At 39.2% G+C, this 27774-nt stretch overlaps 1 protein-coding gene across 1 annotated transcript in view; it reads right to left on the bottom strand.

Moving 5' to 3' along the window:
• Nucleotides 1-27774, bottom strand: part of ST8SIA4 (ST8 alpha-N-acetyl-neuraminide alpha-2,8-sialyltransferase 4) — a 75366-nt gene that overhangs the window by 23707 nt on the left and 23885 nt on the right. Inside the window, exon 4 of the mRNA XM_054810765.1 lies at nucleotides 12588-12881. Within this exon, the coding sequence (XP_054666740.1) occupies nucleotides 12588-12881 (294 nt within the window). The remainder of the gene's footprint in view (nucleotides 1-12587; nucleotides 12882-27774) is intronic.

A 27774-nucleotide genomic window follows, 5' to 3' on the forward strand; every position in this document is an offset into this window, starting at 1 on the left:
ACTCAAATTGTTAAATTCTATGTTTGCCACTTCCACAAATCTGTATTCTTGAGATACCGTTTTCTAATACCTTATATCAATTGTTAAATCTATCCTAAAAAAGACAAAAAGACACAACTATGGGATATTCTGCTCTCTCCTGTGGAATATTTTATTCTGCGTCCCTGCAGTAGGGGGAAATTTATAAAGATCATCCCAGGATAAGGACTATGTCCTGTACCATGGAACATTTAATTAATGGCACTGATACTGAAACTGAGGTTGAAAAATGTAGCTTGTGAACTAAATATGTTCAGGATGCTCTTTGCTCATTGGACTGATAAACAAGTTAAAACTGCTTTCAGCTTGTCCCCAGCTCCCCCTGAAGAGTGAAGTCTATAATGTCTAGATACAGTAAAACATGTTCAGTGCTATGTTACTTGTTAGATTAACTTCAATTACACAGAAGAAAATCTGATCTCTTTTGATTTAATCAATACTATCTGAAGTCTCCCTTTCACAGACTACTATATAAAATATCCATTACATGCCCTTAAATTTGATCAATGTGATGAACCAGAGCAGATTAACCAGATATAAAACCAATTGACTTTTTACCATAATAAATCCCACAGCTGTCATTGAATTAACCAACCAGAAGAGCTAGGCTTCATACAAATAAAAGTAAACTACTTCAGTAAAATAAAGAGGGAGAAGTAACTCGTCAGGATCAAGATTCCACAAAATCTTTAAACTGTTAAAAAGCATTCACTGAAGCATGTTTAAACATTGAAGAACGTGATTGAATAGAAACAACTTGCTGCATCACAACTTCAAGTAGAGCTCAGAAGTGAGAGATTGCCTTACAAAGTCCATTAGATATGAAAACCTCACTTAAACAACACACAGGAGTCCACATACTGCCATGCCAAAGAACCAATGCCTATAAAGAACAACTGTTGCTCATTTTTCACATCCTATTAAGCTCTAGCTTCACTGTAAACAATGCCAACCAAAATGGCAATTAACAGCAGATGTGATTGGAGTTCTGCCAAGCCCACAGTTTTCACAAGGACATGCAACAGACCAAGAAAAAACTGCTTTAAGACACTGCTACTCTTAGGCAGAACCAAATATATGATACCTATGTGAAAGGCTGCAGAACCCACTATTGATTGTACAAGCAATAACTACCCAACAGAAATTCCTGTGGTTTTCAAGTAAGGAGATTAATAGATGTTTTTCCCTCCAGAAAGATTTTCTGTCTTTAGCTTGCCTTCCTCCAAGATTTGCTTATATGACAGCCTTCTGCATCAATTTCTCTTTTCTACTAAATATTTCAGAAAGGAGTATAGCGAAATATGATAGAAGACTTTGTCACGATTGACTAGTATTTGCCAAAAAAAAATTTAGAGATTTGTCCTCGCCATTGTATAACTTGTTTTATTTTCTTTCTGTGGGTTTTATGCACTTAGATATGTATCAGTAGAGGCATCCAGCAGGCAGGTGTCTACTATTATTATTGCTGTTATAATCAAATAAAGAAAAAAGGAATTATGACAATCCTGAAACAAATCAGCTAGCCAGTTCACTAAACTGTAAGATTACAATTAAAAAAAAAAAAGAGAAAAAAAAGGAAAAAAGACTGTGTAAATGCATTTTAAAAGATGTTTTAAAAGGAAAGGAAATACTTGGCACTTTCTTGATTAAAGTCTTTAAGCAAAAACTGAACTGTCTTACTGTTACTGTTATGCTAACAGTCATCGTATATTGCCAGTGGCTTTACTAACTTACCATCAACCATGTAATTAACAGTAATTTGAAGTGAGATCTTCAGTCTGAATTCAGGCTACTCAGCTTCAAGTTATCTGTGTTATAGATAGGAAGTGTATTTACACATTGGCACATTTCCCAGATATTTCCTGCCCAGAACTTGCTTTGCATATTACAGACAAGTTTATAGAAATTGAAAACAAAACCAGAAAGACAGATTTCCTCTTCTCTTTCTCCTCTGTTTCAAAGGATGATCATCATACCAAAATACAATGTCTTAGCAATCTCATGAGTTAAAACCAGGAGATCTCAGGCAAATTTTGCACTCTACAACAGCCTTTCTGCATTACCCTTGTCGGTGAGGAGCCTACTGCTCTCTAAATGGATTCAGCAGGAAGAGGACAGATGTTCACTACTAACAACATCAGAGCTGAGATTTTCAAATGCATCAGCCAAATCTTCCTATACTGATGTCCTCTCAAACCTTCTCCCTCCCCAGAACTCATTCAGTTCACCTTCTAATTGACTCCACAGCCAGCCAGCGTCATGTCTTTGGATATGCTCCCTCTGTGAAATGTCCCTGGGGACTCAAAGAAAGCCACAAACTACAGCAAATCAATGCCTCTATGAAAAACCCATGACAAAACCCTTGCAGGCAGCAGAAATCCAAATGTGTTTTGTTTCCAGTGCCAGCTTACAGCAGTCCCCTATAGCAAGCCATGGTGTACCATCTCCTTGGCACACCGTCTCCACAGCATGGCTTATAGGTACACTTGTGAGGTTTCATGCAGCCATGCAGCTTCCCATCTGGTGCAGGCATGTGTACCTCACTGTTTAGGGAGAACACACTGCAGCTTTGAGGGAGGGGTTCCCTCCTCGATCCTGTCTTTATTACAGATTCACAGATTGGTGGGGGTTGGAAGTGACCTCTAGAGATCATCCAGCTAGAGCAGGATCACCTAGAGCAGGTAGCACAGGATTGCATCCAGGCAGGTTTTTAATATCTCCAGAGAGGGAGACCACAACATCTCTGGGCAGCCTGTTCCAGTGCTCTGTCACCCTCAGAGTAAAGATTTTTCTCATGTTCGGATGGAACTTGTTTTCTAGTTTGTGCCCATTGCCCCTTGTCCTGTCACTGGGCACCACGGAGAAGAGTCTAGCCTCTAGAGTCTAGACATCCATGCTTTAGATATTTATAAGTGTTTATCAGATCTCCTCTCAGTCTTCTCTTATCCAGGCTAAACAGACCCAGCTCTCTCAGCCCTCAGGCTCTCTTAAGCCTCAGGGTTTTGCTTTAGTGATTCTAAAATTACTGCAAAGGCAGATAAAAAGAAACACTGATTATTTTCTGAAAGTTTGTCAGAGAGCTGTGTTCTGTAGACTACCTTCTTTTTCTTGCATCTTCTTCCTAACAGATTGAAGGTGAGAAAGGCCTCATTTGGAAAGTTCATGCCAAACATGAAACTTTAAAACAGTCTGCAAAGCCCACAGATGGATTTTACATTGTAGGAGCTGTCTGGAACAAAGAGGTTGATACTGCCCTCTTAGCCCTTCTGTATGTTACGTTTCATCTGAAGCTAAAGATTTTGATATAAACATAAGCTGTGCCACCTGTTGGTTTCAGTTTGACTCTGATACACCCACTACTTCCTCTCTGCCAACACTTCTGGTGAGTGTGCCCACATTTATACTGAAATGGAAAAAATAAAAATAAAAAAACCCCTCATGAGCCTCCAAAATGTTCTGAAAACAGCAGTTGCACTTGTCATTGGTAGGGTCTTAGATCATTTTACAGGTCGTCTTTGCTTGCAAATTGTAAGAGAAAATGATTACTCATTCTGGTTGAAAATTCCCCTGTATTCAACTGCTAGCCAATAAAGTACAACTAAGTTTAAAATGAAAGGCAAGTTCTAGCAGTAACTTTCTCTAAGTCAATTTTCTTTGACTACTTCACTAAATACATGCTTTAAAAAGTGCAAATGATGACTCTTGTTCCCACTAAGTACAGAATGAAAAATGTAAATAAGCTGTCTCTACAGTAGTCATGAGGCATATCAACTATTATTTCAATACAGAAATATTGTTTTAAAAAATGGTAGAAATAAAAGTAATATTTTTTTACATTTTAGAAGTAGTGGTTATTTTCTTAATTTTTCCTGTGGCCCATTAATTCAGTTGTTGAAGACTGAAGGATAAATCTCAAAGAAGGACTTCAATACAGCAACTTTATCCTATTAAACCCATAATGAGAATCCCCACACACTGTTAATCTCCCATATACATATAGACATGTCCTTGTGTCTACGCATGAACCTAGGACAGCAGGACACCCAAGGATTCAGAGGAACGACATCTGCCAAAAGAGATTCCTAAGACAGAATACACAGTGCTGCTGAGACTTCAGTCTAACCTGGGAAAGAAATGAAGACTGTTGAGAGATTTAAATCTCATTCCATCTGAAACGCAGGCTTGTAGCATCTAACTCAACCATGGTGCACCTTCTCACACCAAAAAAGCAGAATCCAGATTTGTCGTCTCATGTATCGTTATTTTTTTTCCAAATGTGTTCTGTGCTTAAAACATCACCATTCATGACAGCACTGACCTAACCACCTGGCTTCTATATCTCCAAAGTGTCTGAAATACAGTAATGCTCACCCTTTTTCTCACTTTCTAACTCAGTCTCTTAATTCTTTGTTGCAAACTGCAGCAGGCTAGTAGGCTTCCCTTAGTCTCTGAAAAGCCTTTACTTGGCTGATGTAGCAAATACACAAATTCCTTCCCTCACATGGTGAGTTGACCCTGGTGAGCAGCTGAGCACCCACACAGCTGTTCTCTCACTCCCTGCTCCCTCCTCAGTGGGACGGAGAGCACAAGAAGTGTAAAAGCAAGAAAACTCATAGATCAAGTTAAAGACAGATAATTAGGTGAATGGAAGAGGGGGAAAAAAGGCAATTGCTCACCACCACCCACAAGCAGACTGAGGCCCACCGTGTTTCTCAGCAACAGCCAGCTTGGAAGACAACCCCCCATCTTCTGCGCTACTGCAGTTTTATTGCTTGCTAAGCATGACGCTATATGGTATGGCATTGCCCTTTAGTGAGTTCAGGCCAGCTGATCTGGCTATGTCCCTTCCCAGCTTTTTGCCCACTACCAGCTTACTCACTGGGGGGGGAAAAGTGAGACATGGAGAAGGCTTTGATGCTGTGCGCGCACTGTTCAGCAACAGCCAAAACGTTGGTGTGTTACTAACATTGTTTCATCCACAAATCCAAAACACAGCACCTGTATTTTGGCACAGGGCTGCCATGAAGAAAGTTAATGCCATCCCAGCCAGACCCAGTACACCTCAGAAAGAGGAATGAACAGGAGCTTTTCTCCTATACAATGCAGAAACACCCTAAACCCTGGACTCCCTGTGTACAAGGAGTACTTCCCCACAAGCTGTGTTTGGGAGGAAGGCAGCCATTAGCCTTGGCATTTGGTAACTTCAGATATAAAATGCTTAAATGCTACTCAGTACTTCTGACTTGAAGGACTTATGTCTTTCTCCATATACAAATAAGAACTCAGGGACTTCAAACAAATCCATTAATGCATTCTTGAAGAAACTCATATGCACTAAAAAAGGAGGCTACAAAAGATACTAAGCCAAACTGCTCCTTCCTATACTGACACCACTGAAGGCGGATTGTCCCAGTGTAGTATTTCACAAAAAGCCTGGACTGTTTATTCATTTTCACAAACAACCCAGTGGCTTGAATTGGAGTAAAAGGTAACTGACAGCACCTGGTGGCATCATCTTTCATCTGTCATGGTCACCTGTGCAGAAAGAAATGCCATTCTTGATCTAGCTCTGCTCATATCAACGTGGCAACAGAAGAATTACAAAAGGAATAATCATGGGCATGTGTATTCATCTCTATCTTTGTCTTTTCGTTTGGTTTGGGCTTTTTGTTTTGTCCCCTTACTATACCCTCCCCCCCCAAAAAATGTAGAAAGATCAAAAGACAAAAAAAAGCTTAATCTTTTAAATTTTCTTTTGCTATTTTTATTATTCTTTTCCAGATGAAGGGATCAATTTGGAAAAAAGATCAATAAATATACTTAGAACTAGTAGAATTTGTCATACGATAACATTTTTCTTATGACCGATTCTGTTGCTCTCCTCTAGTTGAAACCTGAAATTCAACCTTAGAAGAGTAAGTTTTACAAGTCAAAGAAGTTGCCACAACAAGAGGGGCGGAAAAAAAAAAAAACAAAACAAAAAACCTCACAGAATTTTATTATCAAAAGGTAAATAAAAATAATAATAATGGTTCTCTCCCTACAATCATGACCAGGCTTTTCATGGCCTACTTTGCCTAATGGATCAGACATTCAAAAATATAAAAAGCAGACAGTTTAGTGCAAATTCAGTTTCTCCTTTGTGTCCTTCTCTACTTTAACTATGTTTGCCCCAATTGAAAAAGCTCTCCTTTCTCTCAAAAAATGACATAACTCTTGACAGGCCTTGCTAAATCTTCCTGAAACATAATAAAATAGAAGACTTGCACAATGGCAATAAAAGCTCATCTTGAGAAACTTTGATCCAGATGAGGAGGCACCCTCATGGGGTGCACAGGGCTTGCAGCCCTGGTAATTAGGTGCTGAAAAATTACCCCCAGAGTGTCTCCACTTCAGGAACAGGAGCATCACCTCCTGCTCTCCTATTAAGACAGGATCCCAGCATCTGAAGAATGACTTCACACAAATTATTAAGTTTTGAAAATCCAAACTAACTGGCATCTCATTTGTTTGCATAACTTATCAAACAAAGCCAGCTCTACTGATGCATTACAAAAGGGCACAAGGGTACTGTAATATAGAACTCCTATTTTAACATCCACGTACATGAAAAACTGGATTGTACTCCACTGAAAAGTAGGGAAACGTGAAATTTTTTTCAAATATTTTGAATATTTGTATGACATAATGCAAAAGACATGCCCATTTTATATTAAGTATAGTATTGTATTTTTAGCTTAATGGCCAGTTTTTAAATCTTTTGTTTTCTGCAGTGATTATTTATTAATCCACGTACTCCAAAATGTCTTTTCTTAGGAAATATATTTTAGCAGTAAAGAAAAAAGTAAAGTCTGTTAGCACTAAGAAAAGAAACAGAAGTGTTCACTACATAGATTGCTCACAGCAATTGTTTCTTTATTATATAGAATCATAGAATGGTTTGGGTTGGAAGGGACCTTAAAGATCATCTAGTTCCAACCCCCAGCCATGGGCAAGGACAGCCTCCACTAGGCGAGGCTGCCCAAAGCCCCAGCCAACCTGGCCTTGAACTCCTCCAAGGATGGGGCACCCACAACTTCTCCAGGGAACCTATTCCAGTGGCTTACCACCCTCATATTAGCACAGAGCAGCTGGAGAACTATTTGATTTCCGCATGTTTTGAGTTTCTCAAAGTATTTTTTCTGTAATTCCCACAGCAAAGGACTCTAGAGTCATGGTGTTGTGTGAAAGGTCACTACATCCACACAGCAGCTGATTGCTTTCACTAATAAAGGAAAAAAGACCCTCTAAATAGGAACAACATACTCTTTACACAGGGAAAAGACACAGATTTCAGTAGGAATTTTGCCATGTTATATGCAGGATCAACTCCAATACTGCTTTTTCACAGGCAGTAGCAAGGAGGAAATGAGCACAGGCAAATCCCACAGGATGTCCATGTGATTGTTCCATACCCAAAAGTCTGGAAGGAATCTTATGTGAAGCAATTTCAGCAATATTGCTGCTGAGTGACTAATTGTTCGTGGGATGGCTCCAATAGGAAAAAAAGCCAAGAAAACATTCTTAAACATGAAATTGAGTGAGAGAGATTTATTTTGTGGAGTTGGGAGAAGAAACATGAGAAAAACTTCTCCAAAAACTACTGTATTGGAAAGGACTGTATTGCTTGGCGGGGTGGGGGAGTGGTGGTGGTCTGCCTCTTCAGCAGATGTCTTCAGATATTTGCCAGCAGAAGCAGGAGAAGAGCAGCTGTGCAAGGCTCTGGGAGTTAACTCTGGCTTCCACCTAATACACCAATAACATGCTTAGTTTCAGGAGCCGTCTCTACTCCTTCCAGGGAACTGTAAGGCAGGATCCATAGCATAAAGCATCTCCTGATCTTACTTTCAGGTTGGTTGCCTGCCACCACTGGAAGTAAACAACAACATCTAGACTCTAATCCCAGCAGGCTCAGTTCCTGTTTGCCTACTGTTTAATGCATATGCCATTCGAGCTCTGCTACTGAGACCAGACTCTATACAGATACTGTCCACACTTCAAAGAGTATCATCTCACCTGGAAAACACTTTTAAAAATAATCCTAATGAAAGAGTTCAGCATTAATCTTAGGCATATTAATAAATCCAGATTTTCTGAAAATTGTTGTTAAATTAAATTAAAAAAAATTGTGAGGTTTGCTCATTATAATTACTTTAACCTTCCTGGCAGTGGCATTAGAAAGCAAATAAATCCTTTTAATTAGTTAAGCTCTTTATTTATAGATTCTAGTTCCATCTTGCACTCTGGTCAGAACTCAATTATTTTGTCAATAATGTGTGCAAAATTATATTAAAAGTTCCATAAAAGAGCTCTTAGAAACACTTCATGAAAAAATCATGCAACTGCCCCCAAAGCACTTTCCAAATTCAATATTCTAACTTGAAATACAAACTTGTTGATCAAGACGTACAAAAGCAAAATAGAAAAAATAAATTATCACTTAATCTAAATCTACTGAAGTAAAAAATCTGAATCCAACGGCCATTTAAGATATGCTACTGATTAAAAAAGTAGTCGTGTTGGACTTAGTATTTACACAATCTGTTCTAAAAACCTTGAATCCCTCTGAGATTTTAGAGGAGTGGCCATCACTCACAGAAGTTTAATAAGGCATGAAATCTGCAAAAAAGCAATTTCTTTTTCAAACACCACATTACCTTGTTTATGACCCCAAAAGTGCACAAATGGACAGGCAAAAAAAATTTTAAAAAAATCTCAGAATGCAGTCATTATTCTACTATCTGATCAACAGCATCTCCCAAATACTATATGCTGCTCAGAAAGTTTCTTTCATTAAAAAAGAAGCAAAATAGGAGAGAGAATTTCAGTGTGGAATGTGATTGTAGCAAAACTGCCCTATTACTATGTGAAACAGTACAGAGGACTAGAGCATTTGCCCTCACTAGATTAGAACAGAAGTCTAAGAAAGTTAACGTTCTCTTTAGAAACTGCCTGTGCCTTAAGCTTTAAAGAATAATGAAGAAAAAACCTAATTTGCCTGAACAATTTGGCAGTGTGATACACACAAAAAGGAGTAGAGACAATACTTTCCAAATCTTGTGGCCATCTGTGTACACCCTTCAGCAATAAATGTCTCTATTAGTACTTAATTTGTCAGGTTGGAATTATGAACTTCACTTCATTGATGATTAGTTAGTAAATTATTTAGCCCATAAGACAATGCATTTCCATATTTTAAATAAAATTTTAGGTGCGTTAAATCAAAGAACTCTTGATATCAATTTAAATTTCCACTGGGAATTTGTTTGTTCTTCCAAAAAAAAAGGAAGACTTTAAAATTGTAACTTTTTAGGATAGACATCTTCTCTTTTTAGGCACTTTTCAGGTCTGTATCAGACTGTGCAATATTTTTAGATTTTGAAAATCTGTAGTTGCAATATAATATGTTAAAGTTTCAAATAAAATCCTCATTTCAACCAGCTGAATGGTATGGATATGTTATAGCGTCATGGTATACCACATCCACAGGTATATCTGTGGCATAGGAAAAACAGCACAGGTGTGTAAGACTTACAAAACAGCTTAATGGAATGTTTTAGGTTATTAAACATAAAATTGCACCTTTTATTCATCTCCATGGGAATATGTTTTCAGGTTGAGGAACAGTTCTTCAGCAGATCCTCCCAGTATTATCTTTGGCATGGTCTAACAAAAATTTCATTGTGTTTAAGTTGTTACAAATTTGGGAGGGTTTCAAGATACAAAAAGATAACATAAGACCCACACTGACTCTTGACTGATTCTCTCATTAAAGTATAATTTAAAACAGCTTTAACTACCTTCATATAAATTATTATTTAATGCAAAATAAAGAGTAAAGCCAGAATGTGTTAGAATTATCAAGGCAAGAAACCAGAAACAAAAGAAGTGAATGCTTACCTGTATGTAGGTTAACAGGATTTTGGGGATGTTACAAATATTAATACAGGACAGTGACTGCAAATGCTACATTCCCATGTGTCTGCTCTACACTTAGCCTTTAATGAAAAATCACTGTGCTACATTTGAGCACAAAGGTATAACTATTTGAAAATGCTCACAGTCTACAAAACAAAGGCTGCAGATACAAGTAGTTTCCTTGCGTAAAGTAAGACAGTGTACAAAAAACACTTCTTGCAGTTCAGCTTTCTTTATCATGCTTTCATCAATAAATCAAACTCCATCTCCCTCTTACAGCTTAAGAGGCTGAAAGACATCACATAAGCCTTGCAGGCACCCTATGAAGGAGATTAGATGCTCTGCACAGGTCTTACTGTGTGTTTTAACATGCAGGTTTTGTGGGACCACAGGTCTCCACTAGGTCATCACATGGTCACAAAGACTTAAACTTGCAAGCAGAGAGTTTGCAAAAGAATCAAATATACAAAGAAATATATCAAATAAAACAAACACCAAAAATAGTTCATATTTATAAAGCAATGAGTGTTTTATATGAGTTCCTTTTAGCTAATCTCTTCAGAGGCTCATAAATCATCAGTTTACATTGAATTTGAAATAAACATGACCACAATAGACAGAATACAGCATTATGAAGATCTTCCTTAAAACTAAGTATGTAAGTTGCACACACAGTTTTAAATAGCTGTCCATTGGTTTCAAACTGAAGTTAGCAGTTGTAACTTGCTTAAACTCTCACAAGTTTTACTGCTTGAAATGGACTGATTTGACAATCAAGTTATGAAACTTTGAATTTTACTTTATTTTTCAAGTTACTTTACTAATATGCAGAAATTTTTTTTTTTAGCTCAGGCACACTTTAAGGACAGGTTTTGCTTATTATTTTCTTATAATACTATGGTATTCCATTTGACACATAAACCTAACAAATCTTAAAGTGATATAATTCAACCTGTAAAGAGATGACACTATTTCTCTAGATTTAACTTCACTGTAATACAAACCTCAATTTTATGGGCTGGTGTTTTAAGACTGCGTTCTGACAAATTTAAAGAATATTTGTTCCAAATATATTACTGCTAACTGTATCACTTCCAAACTTGACTCACGAAGACATATTCACTTCATGCACCTCACTTCATAAAATCAATAGTTAGATGAAAGATAAATTTGACTTGTTTTGTTCTTATGCAAATTACAAAAAAGAAGAGTAAAGAACACGTGATGATATTCAGCTACTTCCCACAAGAACAAGAAAGAGAAAGTGAGGTGATTAAACAACAAGGTTTACAGTTTTGAGCACAGATTCAACAACCTGACAAATTTGTGCAGTCGTATCAGATGACACTGGTAGGTATAATCTGAAATACAGTATAGTCTAAATTTTCAACAGCAATTCTGATGTCAGAGCTTTTTTTGCCTTTCTTTCAGAGAGACAATGTAGGTGCTAATTCTTTAAGACAAAGCCCTCTAAAGGAACTTCAAATCGGCCAACTGAAAGACTGCATATTACCATCCACACTTGACAATTTTGCTCAGATTTTGGAGATGGAAATGAGAACGGCTGTTTGTAAACTGGAAGTAATAATTTGTTCAGATTTATACGTGCACGCAAACCCACTACACCCATCCATGTGTTATAGGCATTCTGAATACTTGAAAATTCAATACAATCAAGACCCATAAATAGCTAAAGTGTAACTGTATAATAAAAAAACCTATCCAAACAACTATAGAAACTGAGCAACGCAGTAAACAAGTTAAAGGATTTCCAAAGGATTTCCAAATTGCAAAGGGAATATTTTTTTTTCCTAGTGCCAAAAGTGTACCACATGAAGAACACAGCAGTTAATCTATTTGAGACATGGCGGAAGGATAAAAGCGTATTCAGAAGTATAGTATACTACAGTATTTATATATATACTCTTGTAGTGACAAAGACATTGGAGCCCTCATCTGACAGTCTTGTTTAATTAAGGGGTTGGGAATAAAGTCTGCACAAAGCATGGATGCATTTTTTTTTAACAACTGGTTTTCAGTGATTCTGATCAATGTTTTTGAATTGTCCAAGCATCTGGCCAAATTCAAAAGGAGAAAGATTGCTACGAAAGATTGCTACAAAATCCTAGACATTTTAGAAAGGAGATCATTATTTTCAGATCTGCCAGACTTCACTATTTACAGGGTTGTTATCCTACCCCCATGCTATTTAAATTATAATTTTTATCTCCATTGTCTTGCCCAAAAGACGACATGTAGCACTTTCATCATCCTCTGATTTGATGACTCATAGATATAGTTTGAATTCAGACTATTTTTTAATTAATTTATCACTATACTGATTGTAAAAATATTTGTACATAAAAGTAAAAAGTTATTGTGCTAATGCATTTCAGTTGTTTGCAGGCTAAAAGAGTGGACGACACTTTTTACCAAACAAACTTATTTTATCATAACTGTAATCCATTACAACAATAATGGAAATATCATACTCCTTTTAACATTTTACTTGAGCTTTTTTCTGCCTGCTAGGAATTGTAGTTATGAGCTTCATTGTGCCAAGGACAGACCAGTCTTTTCCAGACACTTACCCTCTGACAGCATGAATAAGTCTCAGTGATGGATACGCGGTTCGCACTTTCAATTTATTCTTAAGGATTAATGCATTAACCCACTCCACATGCTTCTCTCCACCTTTGACCATGAAAGCAGGGATCCAAAGGACACTGTCATTCAGCATGGATAGTCTATGCACAAATTTTTCTCTGTCACTCTCATTCCGAAAGCCTCCAAATGCTCTTTGTACAACTGATGGATTCATGGTAATAAAATCAGATTTAGTTCCCACATCGGCAGCAAACTCCACCACAGGAGCTAGATTGCACCTGAAGAGGAAGAAATTAATGGAAAATGAAAATAAATATGAATAATCAACTCAGAAAAATGTGTACCTGAAGGGAAAACTGGAAATGAACATGGAAGCCCATTTCAATTTAACGTGAGAAAAAAACACCAGTGATAATAGGTGTGATAACATGTAGCATTTTACCCAACTTGGACACTCATTGGACAAATTTCTTAAAAACATTAAATGCACACAATACAGCGAGAAAAAGAGGAAGTTCTTTGTACATTTGAAAACCATGTCATCATGCTTTAAAATGCATTGACAGCTAGAGTAGCACTTATGAATAAGAGTATGCTTTCTAACACCTATTACCTCTCATTAGTATTTATTTCTCATCATGTTACCAACAGCTCACACTCTTAAAGGTAGCCAAGACAGTCAAATTAAATTACAATTTCAAAAAGTTAATCATTGCTTTTTTTTTTTTACAATATTTAAATATGATTTACAAATGAACTTACCCCATGTTAAATAACTTTTTTGTATTTTGGTTTTATCACTGCAGCTGATCAGATGTGTTGAAATTTAGTATTTTCATTTCATTTAGAAATGCAGTTTTTGGAAAAAAATTATTAAACTTTCCATTTTTCCTTGATGTCTCATTTTCAAACCTTGTTTAATTTTGCAGTAGCTTTGTGTTTTTTTCTAGACTTGAGAACAAGGTCTTACCAGGGCTTTGTTCAGCATAGTTTTTTTACCTCAGTTATATAAATACATATAAATGTAATCACATAGAGGCAGCATTCTCCGTGGGCAGCACCGGATGTAGGTGACAAAATGCAATTCAGAAATTAGTTGCGATTTCAGTGACCAGTATGATCCAACTGAAACAAATCACCACCACAACATCCTCAGTGAATTAGTCAGTAGCTGGTATGCCTCAAATAAGTATCTTGACACAACAATATTTTCACAGTTTAACAAACTGCTCTGTTGAGGTGAAGGAAGTTAAGAAGCAATGCTGGAACTAGGTCCTTCAAAATATTTACATGTTACTATATTCCTAATACAAATAGTATTATATTAGTTCAGCAATTCTTTTCTGCTACAGTAAACTTTTTACTTAAGCCATATGCAAAGTGTGCACATACAACACAGACCTTATGGTTCTAATATGATTCCATGTCTTTTGACAGCTCCTTTCTGATCTGCCAACAACATCAGTGCCTAAATCTTAAAAGTTTATACACTTTGAAACAAGTATATAAATGTAATTTTACTTAGATCCTGAAAAAAATTATCATAGGCATATCAAAACCAAGGTCTACCTACCTTGCATGTCATTACTGCTTCATCAGTAGTATACTTAATATCAAATACTGTATTCTAGAAAGGTATACAGCATAAGCAGTATAAATTCTTAACATATTGCATATTCAGATTTTTCAAGTATAACTTCAGAAAGTAATGAGCAATCCAAATACACTCGGTAACAATGGGGTTGTCTATGAAGAGTTAGAATATCAGTCATATTTTTAAAGCTTTAGTGTCTCAAATTACACTCCTGATTATAATATTAGAGGCAGGTAAGGCATTTTGTTTTCCAAATACTGAGAACCTCTTAACCCTTGATCTTTTAAAAAATCAGTTATATAAATATGGACTAGTAGCAGTGTTAAAGTTTGAAATACTGTGATAACTACACCTGCACTTTGAAAGGCTCTGTTTTCAAAGAATTAACTAGATGATGTTAGCAGTACACTGCTAAGATTGTTATTTTAGTAGAACAGGAATGTAAGACAAGCTCTACACAAATTTCTAGCTCTGTTAAGGAAATAAACATTACTAAATTAGTTGTAGTTGACCAAGTTGTAAAAATATTACCCTCATTAAGCCAGTTCTCATTTTCTTAGATGTTACTTCCTTCAGAGAATAATTCTAATGCTCATTAAATTAGAATTGTCAATATTGCATATTTACTCTATATTTATCCATGAAGATGGAAAATATAAAACACCTGCTAAAGCCCATCAATTAAAATCAGCACATTCTTCAGCAGAGAGTAAATGCAGCAGTTACATCAGGAGTGTTTCCATACGAGTTCAAGAGTTTATGTGCAAGTGATGGGACTGTAACACTTACCTTAAAGTGCTAGTACCAGATAATTTATATTTCCAGATGAGTTCAAGAAAATTTTATAGGAAGGTATGTTTCAGGATGTCCTGGTTCTGGTGAGGATAGAGTTAATTTCACAAGGAGCCAGGACAGGTGAGCCAAGCTGGCCAGGGGGCTGTTCCATACCATGTGATGTCATGCTCACCATAAAAGGGGGCTAGTCATGGATGGGTGGGCTCAGCGTGGCTCTGGGACCGGTTGAGCGTCCGGTTGGTCGTACACGCGTCCGTCCATCCGATCAGTAAATTGCTTTCTGTTATCACCCATTGTAAACATTCCCTTATCAGTACTGTTGTTGATGGTTTCCCTCTCCCTTGCTGTCCCAGTAAACTGTCCTTATCCCAACCCACGAGGCTTTGCCTTTGTTTTTCCGTTCTCCTCCCCATCCCGCCGGGGCAGGGGTGAGCGAGTGGTGGCATGGTGCTCAGCTGCCAGCTGGGGCTAAACCACATCAGTCCTTTTTGGCACCCAACTTGGGGCTCAAGGGGTTGTGGTAACGACAAGTCTGACCCAAGTGTGTTAAAACAAAGTTGTTATAAGCTTTTACAATGTCATTTAAACAGTTGCTGGTCATAATGATGTTTTGTTTGGTCACATGGCTCTGGTTTGTAAACCCGTGTTTATGTAATACCTGTGGTGCTGTTTATCACCTCTGGGAGAGGGGTTTATGTTCTCATATTGTTGTATTGCGTGATAATGACTTATGATATCATCGACGGTCATGAGTCTGAGCTGGTATTTGTATGTAGCATTTCTGTCATACCCATACCTCGGTCAACATCTTCCAGAATTCATTAATAATTGCACCCAATCTATGGGGAAGACGGGGGGGGGATACCTTCTCCCACTCTTTCACCTCCTCTTTTTCCCTTTTGGTTGGCTAAGGCAATTTTTGAGAATTTTGAATACCCTTGGAATGTTCAGGCCAGTATATTCCTGTTGCTAGTTCTGAATGTTTTCCAAGTCCTGTTCTGGGTTAGCAAAAATGGTTTCAAGGATACCACCCAGGGATCTTCCCCAAGGCTGAATAGTCAGGGCTGGCATGGCATGTGAGCGAATATGGGCGGATATCTAGACACATTCTCACTCCCAATGGTTTGGAGCTTCACTCCCGAACAACTGCAAGACCCTGAAAAAATGGTAGAATATTTGAAAGAAAAATGCTGTGGGGATTCCAAGGAGACACAACTTACTGCGCTGTGCTGGGCCCTGGCCACCATCTATCAAACACTGCTTGATAGTAGACAGCACCATTCAGGGGGAGAGGGAGAGAGCAGACCTGCAGGCACTGCGGATACCCAAACCCCCACAACAAGCACTACAGCTACCCAAACCCCCGCAACAGGTACTGTAGCTGAGCCAACAGATCAACCCATACCAATATCAGTTGCCCCTATACACAAAAAGAAATACACACGGTAATCGGTTCGCTTAGTAAAGGATGATGATGAACTGGGACCATCACAAGAACAGGAAGAAGAGCCAGAACCAGAAGTGATCACCCGATCTCTGTCCCTGAGTGAGCTGCGAGATAATGCGGAAAGACTTCAGCTGCCTTCCAGGGGAGAACATTATTACCTGGATGCTCTGCTGCTGGGATAACGGGGCCAGTAGCCTGGAACTGGAGGGCAGGGAGACCAAGCAGCTAGGATCCTTGTCTAGGGAAGGGGGCATTGACAAGGCAATTGGGAAGAAGGCACAGGCCCTCAGCCTCTGGAGGTGACTCCTGTCAAGTGTGAGGGAAAGGTATCCCTTCAGCGAAGATATTGTATGTTGGCCAGGCAAGTGGACCACCATGGAGAGAGGTATCCAATATCAGAGGGAATTAGCTGTGTGGGAGATGGTTTATTATGATCCGGACAACGCACAGTTGCCCACAGACCCCAATGAAGTCCAGTGTACCCGAACCATGTGGCGAAATTTGTATGGAGCGCACCATCATCGTACACCAACTCACTGGCATTAATTGACTGGAAAAGTGAAGAGGCACCCACAGTGGATGAAGTGGCTGACTGACTCCGGCAATATGAAGAGAGTCTTTCTTCCTCCCTCATCTCGGCTGTGGAGAAACTGTCCCAGGATGTCCGGCAACTCAAAGAGGATATATCGTACTCCCCACCTGCACAGACCTGTATTTCAGCTGTTAGGAGTAAGCATTCCTCTGCTACGGAGAGGGGATATAGAGCGTACACACCACAAGGTATCCTGTGGTTTTATCTGCATGACCACGGAGAAGACATGAGGAAATGGGATGGGAAGCCTACCTCAACTCTGCGGGCATGAGTACATGAGCTACAAGGCAAGACAGTCATAAAAAGGGATTCTTCCAGGAAAAACATTGCTCCAGTGTCCACCAGGCAGCCCCCCAGATCAAGTGGAAGGCCTGATAGCACTTATGATCCTCTCGAAGGGACTTCTAAGTCCTTTTTGCAAGAAGTGAGTAGTGAATATGATGAGCAGAATTAGAGGGGCCCTGCCTCCAGCCAGGTGGAGGAAAGGGACAATAGGGTATATTGGACTGTGTGGATCCAGTGGCCTGGCACATCAGACCCACAGGAGTACAAAGCCCTAGTGGACACTGGTGCACAGAGTACTTTAATGCCATCTAGCTATGAAGGGGTGGAACCGATATCTATTTCTGGTGTGATGGGGGGATCCCAACAGTTGACTCTGTTGGAGGCTGAAGTAAGTCTAACTGGGAATGAGTGGCAAAAGCACCCCATTGTGACTGGCCCAGAGGCTCGACGCATCCTTGGCATAGACTACCTCCAGAAAGGATATTTCAAAGACCCAAAAGGCTACCGGTGGGCTTTTGGAATAGCTGCCTTGGAAGCAGAGGAAATTGAACCATTGTCTAGTTTGCCCGGTCTCTCGGAGGACCCTTCTTTTGTAGGGTTGCTGAGGGTTGAAGAGCAACAGGTGCCAATCGCTACCACAACTGTGCACCAGCGGCAATACCGCACCAACAGAGACTCCCTGGTTCCCATCCACAAGCTGATTTGTCAACTGGAGAGTCAGGGAGTGATCAGCAGAACCCACTCACCCTTTAACAGTCCCATAAGGCCAGTGCAGAAGTCCAATGGAGAGTGGAGGCTGATGGTAGACTATCGTGGCCTGAATGAAGTCACACCGCCAATGAGTGCTGCTGTGCCAGACATGCTGGAACTTCAATATGAACTGGAGTCAAAGGCAGCCAAGTGGTACGCTACAATTGATATAGCTAACGCATTTTTCTCGATCCCTTTGGCAGCAGAGTGCAGGCCACAGTTTGCCTTCACTTGGAGGGGTGTCCAGTACCCCTGGAATTGACTGCCCCAGGGGTGGAAACACAGCCCCACCATTTGCCATGGACTGATCCAGACTGCACTGGAACAGGGTGAAGCCCCAGAGCACCTGCAATACATTGATGACATCATTGTATGGGGCAACTCAGCAGAGGAAGTTTCTGAGAAAGGGAAGAAAATAATCCAACTCCTGCTGCAGGCTGGCTTTGCCATAAAATGAAGTAAGGTCAAGGGGCCTGCGCAGGAAATCCAGTTTTTAGGAGTAAGATGGCATGATAGGCGTTGTCAGATCCCAATGGATATTATCAACAAAATAGCAGCCATGTCTCCACCAACGAACAAAAAGGAGACACAGGCCTCCCTAGGCGTTGTGGGTTTCTGGCGAATGCACATTCCGAATTACAGTCTAATAGTAAGCCCTCTCTACCACATAACCTAGAAGAATGATTTCAAATGGGGCCCTGAGCAACGACAAGCTTTTGAACAAATTAAACAGGAAATAGTTCATGCAGTAGCCCTTGGGCCAGTCTGGGTAGGACCAAATGTAAAAAATGTGCTCTACACCACAGCCGGGGAGAATGGCCCCACCTGGAGTCTCTGGCAGAAAGCACCAGGGGAGACTCGAGGTTGACCCCTGGGGTTTTGGAGTCAGGGATACAGAGGATCCGAGGCCCACTACACTCCAACAGAAGAGGAGATATTGGCAGCATGTGAAGGGGTTCGAGCTGTTTCAGAGGTGATTGGCACTGAAGCACAGCTCCTCCTGGCACCCCAACTGCCGGTGCTGGGCTGGATGTTCAAAGGGAGGGCCCCTCTACACATCATGCAATCAATGCTACGTGGAGTAAGTGGCTTGCACTGATTACACAGCGGGCTCGAATAGGAAACCCCAATCGCCCAGGAATTCTGGAAGTGATCACAGACTGGCCAGAAGGGAGAGATTTTGGAATGCCATTAGAGGAGGAGGTGACACGTGCTGAAGAAGTCCCACTGTATAATAAACTAACAGAAGATGAGAAACCATATGCCCTCTTCACTGATGGGTCCTGTCACGTTGTGGGGAAAGCATTGAAGGTGGAAGGCTGCTGTATGGAGTACTACATGGCAAGTCGCAGAATCTGCTGAAGGAGAAGGTGAATTGAGCCAGTTTGCAGAGGTGAAAGCCATCCAGCTGGCTTTAGATATTGCTGAAAAAGTGGCCAATGCGCTACCTCTATACTGACTCATGGATGGTGGCCAGTGCCCTGTGGGGGTGGTTACAGCAATGGAAGCAGAGCAACTGGCAGCGCAGAAGCAAACCCATCTGGGCTGCCCCATTGGGGCAAGATATTACTGCCTGGCTAGAGAAGCTGGTTGTGAAGGTATGTCATGTAGATGCCCACGTACCCAAGAGTCGGGCCACTGAGGAACATCAGAACAACCAGCAGATGGATCAGGCTGCCAAGATTGAAGTGTCTCAGGTGGATTTGGACTGGCAGCATAAGGGTGAATTATTTATAGCTCGGTGTGCCCATGACACCTCAGGCCATCAAGGAAGGGATGCGACATATAGATGGGCCTGTGATCAAGGGGTGGACTTGAGCATGGACGCCATCTCACACGTCATCCATCAATGTGAAACATGCACTGCAATTAAACAAACCAAGCAGGTAAAGCCTCTGTGGTATGGAGGATGATGGTTGAAATATAAATACGGGGAAGCATGGCAAATCGACTACATCACGCTCCCACAAACCCGCCAAGGCAAGCGCTATGTTCTTACAATGGTGGAAGCAACCACTGGATGGCTGGAAACATATCCTGTGCCCCATGCCACTGCCCGGAACACCATCCTGGGTCTTGAAAAGCAAGTCCTGTGGCGACATGGCACCCCAGAGGGAACTGAGTCAGACAACAGGACTCATTTTTGGAACAACCTCATAGACACCTGGGCCAAAGAGCATGGCATTGAGTGGGTGTATCACATCCCCTACCTACCATGCACCAGCCTCTGGGAAAATCGAAAGGTGCAATGGAATGCTAAAGACTACCCTGAGAGCAATGGGTGGTGGGACCCTCAAACACTGGGACACACTAGCAAAGGCCACCTGGTTAGTTAACACTAGGGAATCTGCCAATTGAGCTGGCCCTGCCCAATCAAAATTACCACACCCAGTAGAAGGAGATAAAGTTCCTGTAGTGCGCATGAAAAATATGTTGGGTAAAACAGTTTGGGTTATCCCTGCTTCTGGCAAAGGCAAGCCCATCTGCGGGATTGCTTTTGCTCAGGGACCAGGGTGCACTTGGTAGGTGATGAGAGAGGATGGGGAAGTCCGGTGTGTACCCTAAGGGGATTTGATTTTGGGTGAAAATAGCCAATAAATTAAATTGTATGATGTTAATAGCTATATACTGTAGCAATGGTATGACCATAAGAATCACCGAAAACTAAGGAAGGATGGACCTTGGAACTGAGCAAAGTGCCATGATGATGGAACTAGAACTGACTTCAACTGGTGCCCAGGAACTTCATCGAAAAATCCCATCTTTGATGTCCAGACTGTGAGCCTGGACCACACCAGATACACCAGCCGTGAAAAAACTGTGGATGGAGCGTGCAACAATCCAGCAGCACGCACCATTGTTCCTGCTCTGAGAGACTGTAATGGCAGATGGAACCCAAAGCCATGGACTAAATGAACTCGACAGATATTTTAGAGCGATAGCCCATAGAGTAAGGGAATGAGATCTGTGAAATAATCTGGGCATGACGTAGATGGTATGGAATAAGGGGTGGATAATGTCCTGGTTCTGGTGAGGATAGAGTTAATTTCACAAGGAGCCAGGACAGGTGAGCCAAGCTGGCCAGGGGGCTGTTCCATACCATGTGATGTCATGCTCACCATAAAAGGGGGCTAGTTGTGGATGGGTGGGCTCAGCACGGCTCTGGGACCGGTTGAGCATCTGGTCAGTCGTACGTGTGTCCATCCGTCCGTCCATCCGATCGGTAAATTGCTTTCTGTTATCACCCACTGTAAACATTCCCTTATCAGTACTGTTGTTGATGGTTTCCCTCTCCCTTGCTGTCCCAGTAAACTGTCCTTATCCCAACCCACGAGGCTTTGCCTTTGTTTTTCCGTTCTCCTCCCCATCCTGCCAGGGGAGGGGTGTGCAAGTGGCAGCATGGTGCTCAGCTGGGGCTGGAGCTAAACCTCGTCACAGGACTAATAAAACTGCTATTGTGTATATGCATGTAAACCTGAGTGTATGTAAATAGCTTTTGTTACCTGTTTCAGATCTTTTATCTTAACCTCTAATGCATCTTTATGCTATGCCACAGTTTCATACAGTTATTGGAATTTTTAAGTTTATTTTGTTAGCAATGTCAATGATCTGTCAATTCTCAGGACTCTCTCAAGAAAACGTCGTATTCAGAGACACTCATAAACATATACTTATTTTCAGTCAAACTGAGAACCCTGAACAACTTTGAAATAGGCAATGCAATACCCTTTCCCTGTTCTATGCTTTAATTCTAGCTTATTTTCTGTAAGGCATAGAATGCCTAATATATCCACAACAGTGATGAGGAGGTGAGGGGGACTCTGCACCACAAACTTCACCATTATGTGCCTAGGGAGATGTACACAGCAAATAAAACCTTACTTTTTTCTTTTTTATTTTTTCTTTTTTTTTGAGTTGTCATTGCTTTATTAAATCAAACAGGAAGAATAAATAGAAGACTGTAATTTACTGAGTTTCCTTTTTCTCACATGCTGCACTATTGATACCTTGCAACTATATGATTGCTTAAAATTTGACTCCAAAACACAATTTTCTGGAACACACCATCATCTTCCATTCTTTTTAAAAAAACTCCAGTATTGCCTTCATGTTAGTCAGCCTGCAAGTAAGCAGGCTGCAGGTCAAAGCTGAGCAGGACAAACTTGCTACAAGGTTATGAATACTGAGAATATAAGAACAGGGTGGAATTAACAGTCACACATAGTACTGAAGATTGCCTTGAGCAATTAAGCAAGCAGCTCTAAATATGATGAGAATATAACATACATCACATTTGTAAACCTCCTTCTGACCCCAAGCTATTACCTGTTTCCAGAGAAAACAATGAAATGCGCCTTGCCCCAACAAAAATAATTTTGCAAATGAATGGTTTTCATGAGTTCCTTTAGTTTCTTTTTTTCCCCATAAAAATTTGCTCTAAGTATATTCTTTAACAAGCTTATGGCTATTTTTTCTACATAATTTTGTTTAATCAGAAGCTCTAGCTCCTTTTTGCTTATGCACTAATCTGTCAATTAATTAGAGTCATCATTTTCTCCTTTATTTATTTTAAGCACTCTATAGAGTGGAAGTGTTCAGAAACTGGTCTAATGAGACAAAGATTGGTACATTTGGGAGATGGAGTTAGGGAAAAAACCTAAGTAAGTGTGAAACATTCATAATCTGTGTGATTGGTAGTATCGTAGGCAATAATATGCAGGTACCTCAAATTAATGCTGCAGTCCCTGTTCTTCCCATGAGATCAGCCCAGACCATATCCAAAACCTTGGTGCAGCCATTTCAACAGGGTAGTTAGTCTAAACTTACTATCAGGCACCGATTATATAATTTAGGTAATCAGTAAGTTTACAGGGCAACCTAATGTACATAGAATTCATGTATAATCATGATACTGAAAGGCAAATATATATATAGAAAATAGTCATAGTAAAAATGCAGAGGTTCCCACACACAAGGTTTCAATGTGATAGCAGATTTTCAACAGGCACACGCACTGCAATACTATCACTAAAAAGAAATCTGAGGTAAAAGGGAAAAATTAGTTCAAGGCTGAAATATCACATGGTATTTGAGTACCTGTAGAAAACCTGAGATCCTAAGATACACAGACCAAAAAGTCTCAGTGACTGAAAACCTACTTCTTCCACAAGTGTGTGTTGCATATAGTAGTTACAGTGGGATATATTAAGAAAAAGTGTGGGGAAAAAAGAACAAAATTGCCATGGAGTTGCATGCTATGAGAAAAGACTAAAGAATGGAGTAAGTGCTGCTATACTACACTGACATGAAAGTAATCAAACCTGGGGTTGCTGTGACTCCTTTATGGCACAAACGTATCCATAACATACTTACTCTTTTAGAGAGCAGAGCTTAACCAAGAAAATAATGAAATCATATTCACAAAAATACACTCAAATGAGAAGTCAGTTATTCCACAGAAATTCAGTTGAGCTTGATTGGTCATTAATAAACATACTGCTCATGTATATGCACTCAAATGTCCAATATGTAATATTCATAAGCCATATATCAGTGTTCTTTTTCAAGTTAATTTTAAATGAAAGCCATAACAATTTGCTTGAGTAAAAATGATTAGTATTTCCATTTGATTTGACATTGTGAACTAAAGGAACATTGTGCACACAATGCACAAATTGGCCATGAATCTGTACACTTGTTAATCTTTCAATAATCTGTGCACTTGAGGTTTACAGGTTGAAATAAATGTTTAGAAACCACTCTAAAGCCCAAGCTGCACAAAAGTGCTGTAAACCCATGCTTTTTTTCATTAATGTCTTCTCCTTATAGAGCAAAGCCAAAAATATTCATCGTACAATATTAACCACATACACTCTGAGAAGCCAAAAAATGAAAATTAGATTGTTGCTGGAAGACATAACATTAAACCTCTCTGAAACATGAGGCATTACCTAAACTAGTATCAATAACACACACTCTTTCCTGGATAGCGTGCTAGCTTTTATATTCAGGTTCACATCCAGACTCCTGTAAGAATCAAAATTGCAATCTTGAATTCAAAGATTCTTGACATTTTAAGAAACACTTGGATGTGAAAGTAAAATTCAAGCCTCAAGCACACTGGAAGGAAAAAAAAAAAAAGGTAAGTTCAAGGCAGCAGATAACCTAACAGCTGGACTACTGTCTACCCAGTTTACTTGCAGGAAGCACATCACCCTAATACCTGCGTCTATGTAGCACATCATTTCACTTGGTTCTTCAAATAAAGGTGTGCAGCAGCACTGTGATAACCTTCACATAAACATACACCCCCCAAAAAAGAGATTTTAAAAAAACTCTAATGCACAAACCTCCTATCTCCCCTTGCTAAATCTAATGATTAGTAAAATGCATGAATTCTCATATGAATTCTCGTATGTTCTGTATACTTGTTCAGCTCCTCATAAAACTAAAATTGCTTCATATTATCTAAAGGGATCGGGATTAGCAGGGAATCCCTTGACAGATCCCATTTCATGCCAGTCCTTACCCTCTGCATGGCACAGTAATGTCTCATAAGAGTAGCAAGCTGTGTAGAGGCTCAGGTACGGCATAATTATAGATTCGGTTCACATACAGAAATCACAGCTGTCTTTTAAGATGTACCATTTAAAATATACCATTATTGATCTGATATCTCCTTTTATAACACAAGTCCACAAGAAACTTGAATTTATGACTGATTTCACTTTAGTTAGAAGATCCATTTTAGTAACATCACCTGCTAATAAACTTCACTACTTCTTGTTGCCGAAACTAGAACCTATACTGATAATCATCAAATTCTTTCTTCCTAGCATCTTCCTTAACACCAGTGACTGAAATGCAAGTTATCCTCAATTGACACAGCACAGTGAAGTGACAGAAAAAGTCTAAGTGGTATTTTAGAAACAGTGGCAAAACACTTTGACACCAAAATAAAGGAAGGAATTTCTATCATTGAAATTTTGTTGTATACGGGAAAAAATATTCAGAGTATTTTAATGTAGGAAAACCTAAGAAATGGAACTTAGTAGTTTCCTGAATACTTGTGTCTTTGCCTTTTTATGTAAAAATACATTTACACATTACTGTCTATAAAGAGCATATTCTGTATGGCAACAATCAAAATGCTACAGAAGTGTTACTACACTGATATAGAAACTTTAGAACAGTTCTGCAACCTCATAAGACAGAAAGAGTTAAAAAATCTTATTATCCTTACAGTAAATTCAGGCAAAATGATTGTTTTTATTGTTTTGGAGAAGAACTTGGGGGTCGTGAGTTTGGAATGTAGAAAAAAGCAGTAGTTTGAACATTCAAAAATGGAGAACAGCAAAAAAGGCAATGTTTAGACTAAGACTGTTCAGAACATTTTCACACATCTCAATCAAAACACTTGGTCAATGAACAAATGGTGAAGCTTTCCTGCATTTGAAACTGTTCAGAAAACTATTAAATTAAAAGCTCTGTATTTCAGAAAACTATTAAATTAAAAGCTCTGTATTATCAACAATAGGAGAAAGAAACTTTAAAAGAATGTTATCCTTTTATCTCAGGATAATTACAGAAAGAGTCAGGCTAACTCTATGTGTTCTACATTCGGATGTTCATAGGACATCTATTTATTTAAGAAACCACTTTGGAATCTTTGATCATTTGTATGTGGGTTTACAGAAGTCACTTCTTACTGCTGTTTCCTTAGCCTTCTAAACTTATGTCCTTAAATCTCCTCCCATATCACTCACTTAAGAATTAACGTCCTAAAAAAAAAAGAAAAAAAAAGAAAAAAAAGAAAAAAAAAGAAAAAAAAGAAAAAAAAGAAAAAAGAAAAAAGAAAAAAAGAAAAAAGAAAAAAGAAAAAAAGAAAAAAGAAAAAAGAAAAAAGAAAAAAAAGAAAAAAAAAGAAAAAAAAAGAAGATGCAAAAAAGTTGGAATTATAAATGCTTATGGAGAGTACCCAGTACTGTGACTCACCAGAGCAGGTAGCACTAGGTGCTATGTACTGACTGAGCAAAAAATTCAGCTTCATAAGAAAACATCTCTGTATCAGCTCTCACCCCATGACGGGCTGCCTGGAGCAGCGGTCATGCAAGGACCCTTCCAAAAGCTGAAGAAATTGTGAGGTTCAGCCAAAAAGGGAAACTGTGGCCACAAGAAGTCAGGCCTTCTCCAAGTTTCTCATGAGGTGGAGGCCACCCATGTCTAACTTGACTGGAAACACCAAACAGCTACACTGGCACTTCCCCTTTCTCAGGCACCCAAATCACTGAGCAAGAACATCTGAAGATGATAGCTTTCTGGCTTTCTTCTGCTTTCATTTAATGTTTCAACATAGTGTAACAATTTGTAGGAAGAGACAGAGGGCAAAAAAAGAGCTGTCACATTTGAGAGCTGAAAAAGGTCTAATGAGCAAGTCATGATGTATTCAAATATTATATTTAAGGGAAGAATCATGCTTTAGGGTAAGTCTGTAAAATTGGCAACTTTGCTTTCAATAGATCTGCTGGCTCTGAGCATCCAGCTCTAATAGCACAATGGTTATGCTCCAAGCAAGGTGTATTAAATAAATATTTGGGCATAAAAGCTGATAGAAGTTACACCCCCCCCAAAAAAAAAACCCCACTTTCAGAAAATAAGTAAATTAATATCCTATATCTTTTTATTCTGACAAATATGTATTTTTTTTCCTATCAGCTGAAGGGACAACTGAAGAAAGAATAGAGGAAAGAAGCTACTATCACTTTCTGCTAACATATTAAGATTAGCAGAGAAATTTAAATTGTTCTCCTGAAATGAGCAAACACATCTCTGTGGTATGGTTAGAAGGTCTGTCCTTTTCTTCTTTCTGAACAGATATAGATTCTTCTCATATCACAATTGATTGCCCACAAAACCAAGACATCAGGGAAGAAGTCAAACAGATTATCCTCCTCTTTGCATAGGATAAAACAATATATTTATTAAAGGAATACAAGTTTTACCCATGTCAATTTCACTAACCACAATAAATGCCAAGTTAAAAAACGAAAGTCAAAGGACACTGGAAAAATAAGAGCTGCATTTGCTGAGCAAAATTTTATCACCAATGATGGCAAAAATATTCAGCTTGATTCCTAGATGCTGACAAGAGTATGAAAACATGCCCAACGGAAGAAAGAAGAGTTCCAATATTTAAACTAGGCACTTCAATCCAAAAAAAGAAACAATTAATATCCTCTCATGGTTGTCCGTTGTCAGAGCAGTCCTAAACTACTCAAAGAGAGTCACTCAACAGGCCTGTTCTCCATATAATCAAACTGAAATGAGAGGGACTTTTTCAGTAGTGTCAGCATGAGAAAAACCATAAGATTATTTACTAGGTTTGGGGGTTTTTGTTTGTCTGCTTTTTAACCAAATAACTCCAAAAGTCGTCTTGGCCTCTGCTTTTGAAAAGTTCTCATCATGAATGCTGAATTCCAGTAATTAAAAAAAAAAAAAGAAAAACAAAGAAAAACAAAGAAAAACAAAGAAAAAAAAGAAAAAAAAAAGAAAAAGAAGAATATTTATTCTGATCTTTGGCACTGTTCAAATTCTGAACCTAAAGCTGAACTGTATTCTTTTTGGTATTTATTGACTGCCAGAAGTAATTCCAGTAATCTGAAAGGTATTACTTGGCAACAGTTAGTATTGTTATTTTGCATTTACCCA

The sequence above is a fragment of the Grus americana genome, chromosome Z (assembly GCF_028858705.1).
Source record: "Grus americana isolate bGruAme1 chromosome Z, bGruAme1.mat, whole genome shotgun sequence".
Classification (NCBI taxonomy): Eukaryota; Metazoa; Chordata; class Aves; order Gruiformes; family Gruidae; genus Grus; species Grus americana.